The 17527-nt window shown below is 41.8% G+C and overlaps 1 protein-coding gene across 1 annotated transcript; it reads right to left on the bottom strand.

Annotated features, from left to right (window-relative positions):
* Positions 1-10809: 10809 nt before the first annotated feature.
* LOC147637580 (putative cellulose synthase A catalytic subunit 8 [UDP-forming]) lies at positions 10810-17232 on the bottom strand. Its single transcript, XM_086799387.1, has 13 exons — positions 16613-17232; positions 15943-16118; positions 15569-15653; positions 15126-15282; positions 14660-14926; positions 14127-14472; positions 13882-14019; positions 13618-13743; positions 13291-13503; positions 12882-13158; positions 12586-12782; positions 11778-12128; positions 10810-11593 (listed from the first exon to the last, which is right to left on the bottom strand). The coding sequence occupies exons 1-13, from the start codon at positions 16791-16793 to the stop codon at positions 11009-11011; spliced, it is 3099 nt and encodes a 1032-aa protein (XP_086655513.1). The 5' UTR covers positions 16794-17232; the 3' UTR covers positions 10810-11008.
* Positions 17233-17527: the final 295 nt, after the last annotated feature.

Here is a 17527-nt window from a genome sequence, read left to right as displayed (position 1 = left end):
TGAGGCATCAATTTCGTGGGTCCCATTAGCCCAACCGCTTGACGCACACAAGCCTAGTATATCATAGCCTTACAAGTGCGTGATCACTCACTTTGGGTGTCCCGTTGAGCTTGTTAGTGACGGCACTAACAAGCCCACTTCATAAATGAGGTAATACAATTCTTTCTACAAGAATTCTGGGTCACACACCATAAATCTTCACCCTATTACTTCCAAGCCAATGGCCAAGTAGAAAGCACTAACAAAACCCTCTATACCATCTTGACCCACTGTATAGGCGTGGAAACAAAAGTTGTCGACTGCACTCTGGGCTTATTGCAATGCATATAAAGTGGCGATTAACATGGCACCCTTCAGCTTAATGTATGGAACTGAAGCGGTTATGCCTATGGAATTCTTGGTGCCAAGCTTAAGGGTAGCCATACAGGAAAGACTCATTGGCAATGTTTTGAGTGACCGACTCTTTGAGCTTGAGAAACTCAATGAAACATGTCTAAGGGTTGTGCATGGAATGATTGTTAAAGAACTAAGCAGTGGTTTGACCAGCTCAAGGACAAATAGATGAACGAGGGGGACATAGTCCTTCTCTTCTACAACATAAAAAATCACAAGGGAAAGCTTAAATATAGAGGACTAGGACCCTTCCTAGTGACTAAAATAACCCCACCGGGTGTAGTGCACATTGAAACTCTCGACAATGTTGAGATGGTTGGTTATTTCAATGGTAGCAAACTGTGACGCTACTATAGACCGCTCATGCAGAACACCTTGAAGGCAATTTGCCTGAAAAAGGAGGAGAAACAAAAACATAATGAGATGAAAAAAGTAGCACAATGAGAAGCCAAGGAACGACAAGCGAAACAACAAATCATCGTAGATATGGCTCAGGTAGTAGACCTTTAAGAAGAGGAATGGTAAGTGAAATCTTCCCGTTTGTGGTTAGAGGCCAACAAATCACCGTAAATATGGCTAAGGTAGTAGACCTTTAAGAAGAGGAATGGTAAGTGAAATCTTCCCGTTTGTGGTTAGGCATGACACTCCGACAAGCTTCGCCCAAAAGTTAGAACTTGTAGACACGGGATCTAACCACCATAACTTAATGTCCTATCATACGTGGGACTCTCTTAGGAGACCAACTTTATTCCACACCCCAGCCAATAGTAACTACCATCGCTTTGCATTCTGTTAAGTGCTTTGGTGTTGTTACAATTTTATTTCACATTGGAAATAACCCCCTAGGAAGGAAAGTTCTATGTCATGTCTGCAAAAGGACGATGTAAGAAGAAACCCTCCTAGGAAGAGGATGGATGTCCACAACCGGTGTCTCATATTGATTGGGATGCCAGGACGACAACACTACAATTGGCCTCATGGCAAGTTAGTACCTAATAGATGAAGAGCCGGAGCTACCAATCTCACCTCCAGAAGGTGTAAACCCCTTTCACCAATGACAACTCCCCTGATTACTGATAAACATAGAAGTGTGCCACCCAAAAAGAGGCCTCTCCCCTACTAGGACCCCCCACCCAAAAAAACCTCCTCTGTGTGACAAACTCTGTGACACATCAAACCTCGTCAACAATGCCTACTACTGCTAACACCACTGACTACTAGTAGGTACCATCTCGCCCCTGTTTCACACCTGAACCACCAATACTCACTATTGGGTACCCAAGGACATCCTCATCGCATAAGGTTACTCTCTGAGGGTGCTACCACCTTGTGGATCCCTTGAAGATCCCACCTTCCCCCTCAAACCTCAACAACCCCAAAGGTTCCTACACATTGACATACTATCGAAACCTCATGTCAACCTCCACCAAGGCAACCGGGCTGAGGATCACCATGATATTGATGCCTTGATGAATGAGCTTGAAGAGCTCCGTGCTTTGTAAAGAGATCCTGATTTTAAGGTGCCCACTTGTAAGTAGTAGTAGTGTGAGGATGAGGTGCAACAAGGGAAAATGGAAGGTCCAGGATGATGCCAAGCACACGCCTCCCACGCCCACCATCCCCATCAATGATATTCACTCAACCTCGGTCACGGGGGCCACCGCCATCCTCCAATTTGATGATTCGCATGTCATTTTCCCTCACGGCTTCACCCTCGAAGAGGCACGTGAGGAAAAGGCCTTTCTCTTCTCCAAACGTCTGACAGCCACCCTTGTGGGGGACCCTGTCGAGACGACAGTACGACGACGATGATGGGGGCGATGATCATCCCACCAGAGGCGAACCCCCTTCCTTGCAACCTTGCCACCAATAACCTCCTCCTGGCCCTCACCTTGACTCCACCTCTTAAGCCACGCAACCCACCCCCCACTGGTGCCCACCACTCCCTCGAACCACCCACCCTCCGTGCCAAAATCCTCTCTTGGAACCAACTTCCCCCATCCAAATGTTCCCCTGCCACCCTTCCCCTCTTTCCCTCACACCACCTCACGATCACTTTCCACCCCCTTTCCCAACACCATCCTCCCCCCCTTCCTCCCTCCATCTAGGATTGGGCTCGCTGCTCCCCAAGGACCTCCCTTCTACATCGACACACCCACATCCACTCCTCAATGCCTCACTTGGCGCCACCCCCTCTACCTCCAAAACTCCTGTGCCTCAACAACCCCAACCCTCCGACCTACCTTCACTCACCCCCCCTAGAAGAAGGTGAAATCCCTCCACAACCCCCACAACAACAAGATGAGGTGGATCCCCCCCTTCCCCTGGACAACATCGAGTTCGAGTAGGCTATCTGCATCCTACTAGGTTGATAGTCCCAACAACCACCATTATCAAAGATCATGGACCGCATGAACATTCATGTCCTCTGAGTCTACATTGATGCCAAGTAGGATGCCTGGAAGTGACAGCACCGTACCGACAATGCAATGGCTACATTTGGCCCAACTTTGGCGCTCGGCCCCTCACGTTTGATCTTATGGGTGAGCAGCTGGTTTGGCGGTGTCCCTTCCTCCTCAAGCTATAGATTTGGGCCAAATACTACAAAGCACCCCGCCATCTCCGCATCAACCCGGCCTACCTCCCCATCCCTCGATGGGCCTGGGACCTATTCCATGCTGAACAAAACCATAACCCAAAATTCAAATTTCCCTGGTTCATCCCTCCTACGTCTCAAAGCCCATGCACATAGAAGAAAGCATGCTGGCCCAAATGCATGCCTTTGTAGCCAAGTATGACATGCCTTTGTAGCCAAGTATGACAGGGTACTTGATCCTACCATCATTGCCACCATCCACTTTTTAAACCTGATCACCACTCTCTTGTCGTAGTTCCCCACGTGGCACCACTACCATGAAGGAGCCCAAAGCCTCACCTTTGACATTAATAAAGGCCCCACCCTCAAGCGGCTCTTTGGCTACCATGAAGGAGCCCAAGGCCTCGCCTTTGACATTAATAAAGGCCCCACCCTCAAGCAACTCTTTGGCTACTACGAATGCATCCAGTGGATGCCCACATGGCGTCTCCAACCTTCGAAGATATAATGGCAACTGCATTTTGCACCAACTATGAAGCTTTCCATCGATCCCCTAGTACCCCAAATTGCGATATGACTTTGTTGGCACATACTCCCTCTACTACCGCTAAGCCTTCTTGCTAGTTTTGAGGATAGACGTGAATTAGGGAGAGGATATGTTAACCACAATGGTTAAATTATTCTAGACGTGGTTACGCTTCATGTAATTCATTTTTATACAAAAGCACGCTAAGTGCTTCATGTAAAAATATCTGGGAGGATGACTGAGCTTACAACATGTGTAACACTTTCCATGAGCAACAAGCCTAGGTGTACATAGAGGTAGAGAACCAATTTTGGGCCCCCAATTATTAAATGGGCGGTCATGCATTGTAAAAAGAGAGCTAGAGAACCACTTTTGGGACCCCAACTATTAAAAAATGGGTGATCGTTGGTTGTAGTGGGTTGTAAATGGGGAGGATGGGGAGAAGGTGGTAAGAAAGCGAGAAATGAGCATAAGATAGGTGGAGAGAAGGAGAAAGAGAGAGAGGGGAAGAGGGAGGAAGAGTATGGAGAGAGAGAGAGATAGAGAGAGAGAGAGAGAGAGAGAGAGAGAGAGTAGAGGGAGAGTGTATGGCAAGGAGAGAGAAAGGGATAGAGACAGAGAGGGAAAGAGAGAGAGTGTGAGATTGAGATCGAGTTGGTTGTAGTGGGAGGAGGGGGAGGAGGTGGGTTGGGCTAGGCTAGTGGGTTGAGATGAGGTGGGAGGGGGGAGGGGGGAGGAGGTGGGCTGGGCTGAGGTGGGAGTAGGGAGGAGGGGAGAAGAGAGAGAAAACAAGGGTATAGAGAGATATTGTTTGTGAAAAAAAACCCACTTGAACAAACTCGCTTCGTACTCACACTCTCTTCTTCTTTCTTTCTCTCTCTCTCTCTCTCTCTCTCTCTCTCTCTCTCACACACACACACACACACACACACATGATGGCATTGAGATAGGAGTAGAGCTCTCCATATCTCCTTCTCTCATTGCTCCCTACCTAGCTCAAGGAAAGCTCCACTTGGGTGACAAAAGTGGTGGTGGAGTGAGCCCCTAGCGGCTTCACATTGAGGAGTTAACCCTCTTAGGGTGGCTTAAGTGCATGTTCTCGAACCGACCCTTGCATCTTCCCTTTTCCCTTCTCTTCTTGCTCTCTCATGTAAGGAGAATGCTCATTTAGGTGAACATCTAGGGACTCCAAGGACTAGGAAAATAGAAGCACTTAGCAAACTGGCTAAGGAGCTAGAGAACGAACTAGTTGATGAGTGGAGCATGCAAAGAATATTAGAGAGATCCTTCAACTACAAAAAGGTAATGCAACTTTAAAGAGTAAACTCAAGCAAGATGATCAGAGGTATAAGTTGGATATTCAAAATTCCCGAACATAAAAATCCACTTCTCATAAATGCCTACTACTATGTGCAAAAGCTCTTCAGGATATTGGCTGAGCATAACTTGCCCTACCCACCACAATTCTTTGCTTTAGAACTCTTGTCTTGTTCCCACTTGTTCTTCAACATATTGTTCTTTTGGTGCTTTTAAGTTTGTAATATTGGTGGGTTGCACATGTGCGGGCAAGCATTGACATGGCCTAACATTCTATATTGCACTATCTTGCCATGGAATAGCCATTGTCGCGGAGACAAGGATGGTTAGTGGACCTAGAGTACCATTGTACACATTATAGGCATTTGATAATGTTGAGAGTCATGATGAAGAACTTTACACACAGTGGACTAAATCCTTGAAAATGAATAAGGAACTGCAAACTCCAGGTTTCCTCTTGAGATTAAAAATAAATAAGGAACTTCAAACTCAAGGTTTCCTCTTGAGATTTAAAAAGAATAAGAAATTCCAAACTCAAGGTTTCCTCTTGAGACAAATCTCAAGGTATGGCTAGGTCTTCTAGTGGGTAGAAATGTTGAATGGAAAAGAGCATTGGTTTTCCTCATACTAGCTATAATATCATTTTTGTGGAAACTTGGGTATCTTTGGGTAACCAACAATCACCCCTAGAAGCATTGTTGTGAAAGGTGCTAGCGGGGAGTACATTGAAGTCTTGGGAAATTTGAGGCAAACTGTTCTCTCAGTAGAGGAAACCATGGAATGTGAATTCTATGTAACCCTTGATGCACTTAATAATAAAATCATCCTTGGTGGCATTTAGATGGGTGATTCTTGGTGTTCAATTTATTAATCCATGCAATTTATCATCTCAAAGGCTCCTAAGGGAAACTTTCACAATACTCTTGCGTGAAGAAAATCCCTTGATATAATTGAAACTCTCATTACTTGGCACTTGCTCCCATTTCTTGATTTTGACTAAAAGTTTTCTAGAATAAATGTTAGATTTGAAGTGGTCATGGAAATCAAAATAATACATGCTCAAATCTATCCATGACATTAGAACAACCTCATGACCTTTGAATTGTGGGACTTAATAGGTCAACCTACATTGCAAGCTCATCCTGAGTGGATTCCTTTCATGGAGGACATGAATATACCATGTTTGGGGTACTTTGAACACTAACTCTTTATGCAAACTAACCCCTTGAAATGTAAGTTTGAACTATAAGGCCTTTGTGCTTAAGTATGTGTTGGATGCAAATTTAATTTTGAAGTGTCAGTGGATCATTTTGCTACCAAAGCTAAACCATGCTTCGTCAACAACCCAATAGCTCTCAACATCCACAACATGGAAGTGATAATACCATTTTGCAATAAAAATGATCCAACACTAAATGGTCTTCTTACAAAGGGCTATTAACTTCCAAACCAAAAGGCCCCCTCACATCAATGAGCATTTTCCTTCTCCATCGAAATCTAATTCTTTAACTCCATCCTCTCTATTAAAGGAACGTACTTGTATCTCTAATTTCACAACTTGGTAGTTGATAGGCAGTCCTAAATATGTCTCTCCTATTAACACCAACAATAATGATCGAATATTTCTCTAATAAAGTTATCTCCATGGAACCAACCTCGATAATAGACCCTCTATCCAAGGGTATAGCCTCTCCAACAATTATATTAATAATCAAGACCTATCTTCTACTTTGCTTATATCACATGATAAAGTCTCTACTCTGAGAGCTTCTCTTTAACTAGCCTCACCAAGGGAGGAAGATTCTTCAATCATGAACAACCCCTCTTGAAAATCACCCTAAGTCATTGACGACAACAACAAAATTCATATTTTGTCTTTTTGATAAATGTAACCTCAAACGTCATGAGCCTCTCTATTGAGACCCAAGCCTCATCATTAACACTTCATAAACCCACAAAAACCATAGGCTCCTTATAAGCTAATGCCAAGAAGGATACCAAAACTTTAGCCCCACCAAAGAAGGATACCAAACCTTTAGCTCCACCAAAGAAGGTGTATCCACCAAGAAAATCATTTTTGAGATATGTACAAAGTATCAAAATATGCGATGGGTGGGAAAGCATTTGTTGGTAGTTTAAGGGTACTCTGAGGGTAACAATTCAATTTGGCTACCTCGCCAACCAAGGTCATACTCACAACATGTCTCAAAAGTAATATCTTACTACCTCTTCCACAATAACTAGCGCAATTCTAATAAAAACCTCTATCAACTCAAAGTTGTCGGCTCTAGGCTGCACTCGCTCAAAATTTGTCAGCTCTACACTGAACTCACAACACAAATCTCAAAATTTTGGAAAAAATAATATCCTACTACCTCTTTCACAGAAGCCAGTACAGTCCCAATAAAAACCTATGTTGTGTCAACTCATAAATTATGAGCTCCAGAAAAAAGCTCTTATTGTTGTAGGCTTAGCAGTATCGTGAAGGTTATGTTGAAATGTGGATCCAAAGAACCCTACAAAAATCCCTAAGCTTATACGAAGAAAAAGCCTCACAAACCAACCCCCAACCTAAAAGGTTTAGAAAGGATGGGTGCCCATTTATGTGCCTACTCTGTGCTCAAGGGTATCATGAGGCCAATCCCATCATATGGGTACCCAATCAAATAAGAAAGGACATTGCCAATCTTATCGATAATAGATACACTAAAGCCTCAAATGGTGTGGAGGCCAAAGCAACAACAAGCATACCATAAGAACTCTCTCCCAAAAAGCACTCTCCCAAAGTAGAAGCAACATCAGACCAATAACTTGAGAGGCAAGAGATGCACCAAAGCCTCAAACGGTGTGGAGGCTAAAGTAGCAACAAGCTATCCTCAACCCTCTCCACCACAGTAGTAACAAGCTATCCTCAACCCTCTCCACCACAGGTAGCAACAAAGCCTCAAACGGTGTGGAGGCTAAAGTAGCAACAAGCTATCCTCAACCCTCTCCACCACAGTAGTAACAAGCTATCCTCAACCCTCTCCACCACAGGTAGCAACAAGCTATCCTCAACCCTCTCCACCACAGTAGTAACAAGCTATCCTCAAGAACCGTCTCCCAAAGTAGCAACAAGCTATCCTCAACCCTCTCCTGAAGTAGCAAAATAGCAATGAGTAGACCATAAGAACCCTCTCCCAAATTAGCAACAAGCTATCCTCATTCCTCTTCCCAAGTAGCAAAATAGAAATGAGTAGACCATAAGTACCAAAAGCAACAACAATCAATTAGACCATAAGAACCCTCTCCCAAAGCAGCATCAATCAAGAGACCACAAGAACCCTCTCCCAAAATCAAAGAAGTCATAAGAACATGCTAGCACTCAAATAAAATCTTCTATTAAATAATCCAAACCAACAATGGGGCCTCCTCAGTAACAGACTCGTCACATAATAAGTCTTTCTCAAGAAGGTGAAGAATATTTTCATTAGCCTTGACTTAATTCTTTCATGCCTCTCCAATGGTTTTAACTACAATAGCTACATCAAGTATGGTTTCATTGTAAATCTATTTGACCAAAAGTCTAAGAGCACTTTAACCCACTAAAAAGATAAACAAGAACATGGGAAAAAGAATGCAGAGATAAATCAGTTTATTTGACAACAATCTTACACAATAGGGAAATCTAGCAACCAACAAGTTGATCTCATAGTGTTGCTTCAATGTATCAAATAAGAAATTGAGATTGCATCTATATATCTCTAGATCCTCATCTCTTCTCCTCCATTGCTAACAAGCCTTACAATCTCACTAACGTTAAAAATAAATCTTCATAAACCTACCTGTGGTGATTGAAAAAAATAAAGCAAGCAATAAACAAACAAAAACAAAGAAAAAGCTTACTAAAATATAGAAAATTGCAAGCTCTAGCAGAGATCCCCTACCCCATTTAGGTACTCCCACCTATCACTTTCATTTACTAAAACCTTCCCCATCCCTTCTAGAGGAACAATGACCATTGAACATTCACTCCATATCATTAGCAACAATCTCTATTCTCTCCGTAAAAATGTCTTCTCTACACGATCATGAGGATGCAATTGTCAGGAAGGGGAGAATGTTAACATATTTTTCTGATTAACAGATGTTGCCACTAATATTCTACATCAAAGATAAAATCTAGACACACTAAAAGGATGTACGATAAAACCATAAAAAGCAATGGTGTCCATATCTACAACTTGGACAAGAACTTTTAATGGTATGACAGAATACTAGTATGGTGGTGATTCTTTCTGCTCTCAAGAGCATGTGTTGCCAAGCTAGGATGAATTACCTTTAGGTGTACTTCATGGATGTATTATGAGATTAAGCATCATACTAGGGCATGAATGAGCCATGGGTGCTCGGTCGCCTATACTTTAAGTGTGTGTAAACACACTTACATATAAGTCAAATTCTCTCATAACTCAATATACTCTTCCATTGTACAATTGAGTCTTACTCTTGCTAATCATCTTCTTATCTTCTTATCGCATGCTAGTGAGCTTATGTAATGAGTATGTGATGTGAGAGCAGAGACAAGGACCTATATACGATGGTGTAACAATGCTTGCAAGGGAGAAACGAGGCGAAACCAACTTTCCATGGAGGAGTGGATCTCTTAGAGAGAAGCTTAGGGAAACATGATTGTATTTGGAGTAGAAGTCGAGTGATTCCCTTATTTCGAAGCCTATACACCACTATGGTGTAACAATGGCATGAAGCACAAGTATGTGTAGCTTCCACCACCAGGAGGTTGAGCAATTAGCACTACAGTAAGTCCCCTAATGACCCTTTCAATAAGACTAAACAATATGTGAACCTAGTACTTTTATTTATTACCATGTGAATGATACCCATTTAGTGTTTAATGTAAGAGTTGGCAAAGGACATAATCTTCATTATCAAAGTGACTTGAGAAGACCACCATCTTTAAAATATTTTTTGTGGTCAAGAGTTAAAAGGATTAGTTGTAAAAAGACAACAAGATCCATGCTTCTTGTTGAAGGTGGAGATAATCAAGGAAAAGGTGGAGAATTTAATGGAAAGAAAATGGGAGATGATTTAGGAGAAAATCAAGAGGAAAATGCAAATGTCTAGCTAAGTATCTTTTATGAAATGAAACCATGTGTGCACATTGTGTCTCGTGCCTTGCAAATCTTTCTATTCCACCATGAACTATTGGCCTATGTGATTTGTCAATGCGCAATCGTGATATAAAACGTGTGCTACTGCAAAAAGGGTAACATTGCCTTGTATCAAATGTCTAGTTAAGTCTCTCTTATGAGCTAGAAGCATTAGCGTTCGAGATATTGTAGCAACAATAAGTAACAATCATGTACAAATTTCAATTTTAAGTAGTAAATATATAAACACTTAAGATTAGCAAGGGAGTTAGAAGTCTACACTTTACATTATGCTCATGCAATTAGGGTTGCCTTTGATGGGCACCCTTGTTTGTCAAATTTGACGGGAAAGGGATGTGACTTGCTAGTTTTTCATCGTTTACATGTAATTTTTGATAGTTGAGAAATATATTTACAAGTTTTTCACGTCCAAAATAGCCAAAAAAAAAGAGAGAGGCCCATGACACCCTTCAAAAATCAAGCTTGCATGCAATTATCCTTTGTTTTATCTCACTTTTAGAGTTTCATACTAAAATAACATATATTTTTATTTTGTTTATACATTAAAATATAAATTACAAAAGGAAAATAATATAATTTAATCATTTCAATAAATTATTAAATGTAAATCAATAAGAGTATTTTTGACATTATAATAATAAATATGTTTTGATTTAAAATTACTCAAGAATGTGAGACTAATGTAATGTGAAAGTAGTGTGTGTGTGTGTAGAGAGAGAGAGAGAGAGAGAGAGAGAGGTGCATTGAGTAAAATAGTGTGTGTGTGTGTGTGTGTGTGTGGAGAGAGAGAGAGAGAGAGAGAGAAATTAAGCCTTATAAGCCAAAATTAAGCCTTATAAGCCAAAATACAAAACTCACAAAATGAAATTTAATCTAAACCAAGGATGCTCTCCCATGGCAAAAATTGCACCTTCTTCCGAGCTTTTAACATGATGGGTTGTGGTTGATGCCAGCAGAGAGAGAGAGAGAGAGAGAGAGCCTGCACCCCCTCTTGAGCTTTTGAACTTAGCAGTTTACGCCACACAGTACAGTGTTTGGCCCGGTAACCCTCACCAGGAAAGGGTCTATCTTCACCCACAACAAGGAAAAGATGGAGGCAAGAAGCACAGACCATACAATGACTATGGTGGGTGTCCTGTTCTGCCTGCCCATCAGCCCTTTGAGGAATGGGTACAAGTGTACTATGACCCAAAATGCAAAAAAAAGCTTTCCAAACAATGGCCCCCATGATGAATACCCATTGTTCAGTGCATCAGAGATTCCTGCCACAACCCCTACTAGGTTGATCACAAGCAGAGTTGTGGGTGGGATCAAGAGAGATGTCCACTTGAATAGGTAGAGCTCCCCAAACTCGTTCCCTTCTTCGCTGCCTTTGGCTGTGACTGTGAAGTTTGTGTCTATGCCTGCCAGCACCTTCAAGAAGCCTTGAATAACAGCAAATAGGTGGGCTGAGACCCCTCCTATCACCCAGAATTGCTCATTCCTCCACCACTCTTCTATGCCGACTCCGCTCCACCGCATCTCAAGAATGCCGGTAGCAAAGATGGAGATGAAGAGAGAGATGAACCACAGAGTTGCAAAGTTGCTGATCTGCAGAGATTGATCATCATATGTGGTCATTAGCCCATCTCCAAGATATTGAAGAAAGTGGCTTCTATCTAATTTTGGATGGTGGCATGCATTTTGGATGTTGTTAGTTGCAATGTGATTTTCTGAGAGTCCAACAAAATGCTGTAACGGTACAAAAACCAGCTACTAAACTATGAAATCTCACCGTTGGAATGATAAATTTTCCTGTCAGCAAGCATATGGCAGGTAGGGTGCAGTAGACCAAGAGAGGTATGGCCGTGAATGGGTAGACGATGGTGTTGATATAGGCGAACCTCTCCAGAAGTTTGAGGCGGCCACCATAGCCATACCATAGTGGGCAATGCCTGCTGAGGAAGATTTCGACTGACCCCAAAGCCCACCTCAGCACCTGGTTCAAACGATCGGAAAGATTGATAGGTGCAGTTCCTTTGAAGGCGGCGCGAGGCGGCATGCAGTAGATAGATCTCCAGCCACGGGCATGCATCTTGAATCCAGTCAGAATATCTTCTGTGACTGAACCATAGATCCACCCAATCTGAAGGATGCATCAAACATAGAGGTCAGGTACACAGTCACATGAAAACTCTTTCTTACATTATGTTATGAACGAGTAAAGAAACATATGTATATGTATGTTTGTATGCATGCATGCATGTATGTAAGGTGTAGTCAGAAGAAAAGTCTCTTACATTATGTTGTAAAGATGATAAATACGTGCGTGCATGTGTTTATCTATTGTGATGCATGTGTTTATGCAAAATGAACCTTCATGTGTATGTGGTTGTATGTGGCATTTACATACTTTTATACACAGTTTGATATGCCTATTAGTCCATCGACATACATCATGTATGCTTGCATGTATGTTGTGTATGTGACATGTATGTATGGATGCATGTTTATATGTGCACATACATCTTTGCATATGCAGTTATCTAAGGTAGCATAATTCTTACCTCCTCTGCAAAAAAATAAAAAAGCATAACCCTTACCTCCTGTCCCCATTCTGTTTTATCTTCATATCCACAGCTGATGACATGGATAGCTTCTTTCAAGAGCTCGGCAGGACTGGCTGAATGGGGAACTCCTCCCTCTTCGAGCAGAATAGATCCCAAGAACACTGAGGACTGTCCAAACCTCTTCTCAAAGTTCTTCTTCGACATCAGAAGGGCCTTGTCATCATCATAACCTAGTAGAAAAAACAAGCAAACAACAACAGAAGATATTAAACATTTGTTTAGCCACCCTTTTCCCATCTAAACACATGCAATGTGTTCAAAATGCTAACCTTCCACGCCTTCTTCAATGTCCTCTAGATTAGAGGTTGAAAGATTGGAGCTTGTTTTGGCAAGAGGTTTCTTCTTGTCCCCCTTTTTGGGCTTTTTTGTCTTAGGCTTCTTGGGGCGAGGAGGACCGCAAAGGAAACCAGGCAAGCAATCACATGCCATGCTCTTCTTCTTTGGCTTGAGAGGAGGCTCATATCCATACAAAGCTTGCCTTCTAAAGACACAACCTGTGCCCACATAGACTGGACCTTGGATTCCATCAAGACCCTTCATGTTGATCTGTATAAAAAATATACCACATCTTTATTTGCTTTATTAGCATAAAGCCATAATTCCATGGAAAGCTTAGCAGGAGCTGATTTAGATTAGCTTTAAGTGTGGCCATCCAAGGTTGCCATATGTGCAACTTACGTCAAAGAACACAGTGTTGCGGTTGGCGTATCGATCATGCATATCAATACCATCGAACCTTTGGGGGAATTGCACATAACACACTTTGCGCCCCACTATAGGATCCATCAAGAAGCACATGGCTTCCCTTAAGGCCTTGCTATTGTTGATGTAATGATCACAATCCAAGTTGAGAAAAAAGGGTGCATTGGTTAGGACAGCAGACACTCGGACCTGCATGCACATATATCAGCAAAAATCTAACTGTGTTATGGTTGTACAAAGCATGAAATTATGCATGATGAAGGCATTGTACGAGGCTGAAAAGCCCAGGTGGAGAGTCATTACCAGAGCATTCATGGCACCAGCTTTCTTGTGATGGTTGAACCCTGGCCTCTTTTCTCTTGAGACGTACACAAGACGGGGTAGTTCATTGCCTTCTGAGTCAAGGCCTCCACTGTGACCCAGAAATACCTGCATGGACGAGTAACATGAATGTGCATGGCTATTACATGAGAATGTGTAATGCATGCCGGCCTTTGATCTCTTGTCTAGTTTTGTGATGCATTCTGGTCAGTTTGATGCTGGAAACCTAAAACATTGATGACTCACCTGAATCATACCAGGATGGTCTTTTGTGTTATTACCAGGCCATGGTGTTCCATCTTTCATTGTCCATCCTTCCTCTGGAACCTTCTGAGCTTTCGCCACCAAAGCATTCACACGGACTTTGAACTCTTCATACTCCCTCTATAATTCAAAAATCATCACAAGAAATCTTACATGATGACAACATAAACAACACCTCAACTGCATGCATAAGGCCATCCAAAATTTACGATCAATAAAGAGAGTACCTTCATTGCTCTCCTTTCCTTCACAAAGTTGGGTTGGACCTTGTCTTTCAGATAGTCAATCTTTTGAGTAAAGTAAACCTCTGGTGCTCTTGGTTCTATGTTGTAGTTCTTGCAGAAGGGGACCCATTTTCGAGCAAACTCTGATGTTTCAGACATAGTCTCGAATGTCAGCATTGCAGAGCCATCATCTGATACATAGCATGAAACCTTGTCCACGGGGTAATCCGCAGAGAGGATTGAGAGCACAGTGTTGGCTGTGACAAGTGGGGGCTCTTTCATTGGATCCACTGTACTCACAAAGATATCCACTGCTGCCAATTGAGATGGCTCTCCTTCTTGCTCATATCTGCAATTCATAACCATTCATATGTGTTCTTATGTGGACAAACACTACAGCAAATGCATTGATTGTTGGATAATTTACCCTTGGGGGTGTTTTCTTAGAAGTAAAGCTTCCCAGACTTTTCCAAATCAAGATTAAAAGCATTATCTTACAACAATCTAGAGAGCCTTGCAGTTAACTTGATCTTTACCTTAATGAAAGCCTATCTAGGTAAGTCTCCCTGTTGATGGGGAACCATTTAGGGAACTGATCAAGTATCCATGAGAGAGCAAACCAAATCTCACAAATGATAGAGGTCAACCATAGGCCATAGGCATGTGAGACAGGATTCAATAGGCGATATCGAAAGAAGAACCCCAAGATCACGAGACGGAAAATGATAACCATTCTGTAAGGATTGATCCTGCTGGAAGGAAGGCTGACTTTTCTAGAGAGGGGTTGCCTCGCCTCATCCATCCTGGCACACATAAAATACATAGCAGAATGAGTGTGGACCATGCACTGGACCAACCAGCATCCATATACACATTATGAAAAGAGGTCAACCTCAATGCTTTTTGAAGGGGAAAAATCAACAATGGCATAAAAATTAGCAAAAAACAATTTGCTTATGAGGGTATATATGAGAGTATAAGATGAGGGAAGCTTATACATACAGGGGCACTTCATCACCCTCGCCTCCATTGTCATCGATCTCACTGGTTTTTCTTCCACCACTTGGATGACCACCTTGAGGCATTGCACCGTGCAGTGTTTCTTGCTTTATTTTCCAATTTTCCACCCTCTCTTTCCATGCATCTTCGGATGCATTTTCTGCAATAAATACAAAAATTGTGTTGTTGGGGCCCTTTATGTAATACTAGACAATTCCTGATGAGGCTTAAGAGATCTTCCAAGGGTGAAAGCAAGCTAGGTTGATCTAACTGAAGAATAGAATTGATGTTGGGGTAAACATAGGGTGAGATTAAGCTAAAGGTAGATCTTATTAAGTTTATAATTAACATTGTAGATAATCACAAGGATTAGTATAATGGTTCTGGTTGATGGGTTTTTGAAAGATTATGATAGATGTTTGAAACCTCATACCAAAGTAGATTACCTGCAGAATTGTCTTGGCTTGAGTAGGGGAATGGATGAATCCTTTTGGTGTTCTTTGAGCTTATGGGAAGAGTGTCACTAGGATCCTGCATCTTGATTTAATTAGCATCAAGTAGGCAGATTGATCTCTTTGCAAAAGTAGATTAGATGTCCATTAAGGCAATGAGACTGAGACCTTGCAAGACAGATTTAAGACTAACCCAATGAAGCTTATTAAGGTTACAAGAAGGTATTTAAGCTTATGAGAGGCCCTTAGGAACCAATCACAAATTGGTGGAGGCAAGGGTAAAAGTGAGGAAATGATATCTCTGTGATTAAGATTAAGCACAATACTATGTGATTATGATCATCAATAAATTGATTGATTAACGTTACCTGGGGCTCAATAGTTTGGACCATTCTTGGCATGTCATGATCTTCGCCACGGCCATAGCTCATCTGCCCATGCAGCATGGCATCTGCAATCTGCTGTTTCTTCTCATCACTCAATTCCACACCATAATCATTATCAAGGTCTTCCAATTCCTCTTCATCATGATATCCATGGCTACCTGCATTAGCAAAAAAATTAATTAAAAAAATCCTAATTTCACTAATGGCGCTGCAGTGGTTTTCCCAATGCAGTAATCTCATCATGAAATTGCACATTGTTTAACCACTATTGGACTAATGATGTAATAGTTTCATTGTTAGAGCGGCCATTGATTAATTGATATTTGACTAATGATGTGTTTATTTCACTTTTAGAGTGCCCATGGATCTATCAATTTCCATTATGCTAGATTGATTAGGCTAATAATGTATTAATTGCACTAGGAATGTGCCCATTGATCAATAAATCTACTATTTTATGAGTCTAATAATGCATCATTTCTACTTGCAGAGTGTCCGATCAAACCCCTATATACAAGCCTAACAACGCCATCAATTAATATTAGTAATGGATATCACAAAGAAGAATTAAATCATGACACTAAGCTAATTACTATATTATATTGTTCAGTTAATGGTGCGAAATCTAAAGACATTAATTGTGGTGCTTAACCTGCGTTGGGCTCGTATTTGTTCTTGCAATTAGGGCAAGCTCCGGTGCCATCTTTGCTCTCGTAATCAAAGCAAGCTTTGCAAACCGGGAAGTAGCAATGGCGGCAAGCAATGAAAGGTTGGCCATTAGAAGAAAAACCAATCTCATCATCGCAGATTCGGCAAGTCGCTTGTGAAGCCATTGCCAAATTAATCCAAGATTAAAGCCCAGGTAGCCAAATTAATCTTAGATTAAACCCCAGTGAAGCTGATTACATAGCGCGCTACACAGAAGCAAAATCGAGCTACGCTGTCGTGTGCTAATTGCTTGCTGTAGCTTAGGGATGAAAGCCCAAGTTAAGCTAATCTGAGCCTAATTACATAGCGCACTATACATGAGCAAAATCGAGCGACGCTGTTGTCTGCTAATTGCTTGCTATAGCTTACAGATTAAGCCCAAGTTAAGCTAAACTGAGCCTAATTACATAGCGCAGCACTACAAAGAAGCAAAATCGAAGGCTGTCGTCTGCTGATTGCTTGCTATGGCTTAGGGGTGAAAGACAGATTAAGCCAAATGTAGCTCAAATGTGAGCTATTAAACATAGCTCTAAACATGAAAAGAGAGAGAGGGGGGGGGGAGAGAGAGAGAGAGAGAGAGAGAGAGAGAGAGAGAGCTCCTCCTCTTTGCTGTTTGCTTGCTATACATACATATACACACACACACAACACACACATGCTTTATGAATCATTTGATTTGATAGAAAACCTTCCATTTTGATTGAAATTGCAAAGAAGTTGATGAATGAAAGTAGCCCCTCACTTGCAACACGCACAAACCCACGACAATAGCCTCATACCCCCCTCCTTGGCCCACTTTGGCCATCCCACATTTGACCACCCGCCCACCATAACCTCCCTTTATCATAGCTTTATAAAA

The sequence above is a fragment of the Cibotium barometz genome, chromosome 6 (genome assembly GCF_041138505.1).
Source record: "Cibotium barometz isolate CiBa-2024 chromosome 6, ASM4113850v1, whole genome shotgun sequence".
In the NCBI taxonomy this organism is placed as follows: domain Eukaryota; kingdom Viridiplantae; phylum Streptophyta; class Polypodiopsida; order Cyatheales; family Cibotiaceae; genus Cibotium; species Cibotium barometz.
Note: the sequence above shows the minus strand (reverse complement) of the source record. Positions and strands in the feature narration are given on the sequence as shown.

What these genes read in the sequence shown, in the direction of transcription:
- LOC147637580 (XM_086799387.1), bottom strand. Translation starts at nt 16,793, where the DNA reads ATGGCTTCACAAGCGACTTGCCGAATCTGCGATGATGAGATTGGTTTT. An exon ending in TCCAAACTATTGAGCCCCAG is followed by an intron (nt 15,654 to 15,942) that starts GTAACGTTAATC and finishes ATCAAGATGCAG; the next exon opens with GATCCTAGTGACACTCTTCC. An exon ending in ACCATCCTGGTATGATTCAG is followed by an intron (nt 13,744 to 13,881) that starts GTGAGTCATCAA and finishes TCGTCCATGCAG; the next exon opens with GTATTTCTGGGTCACAGTGG.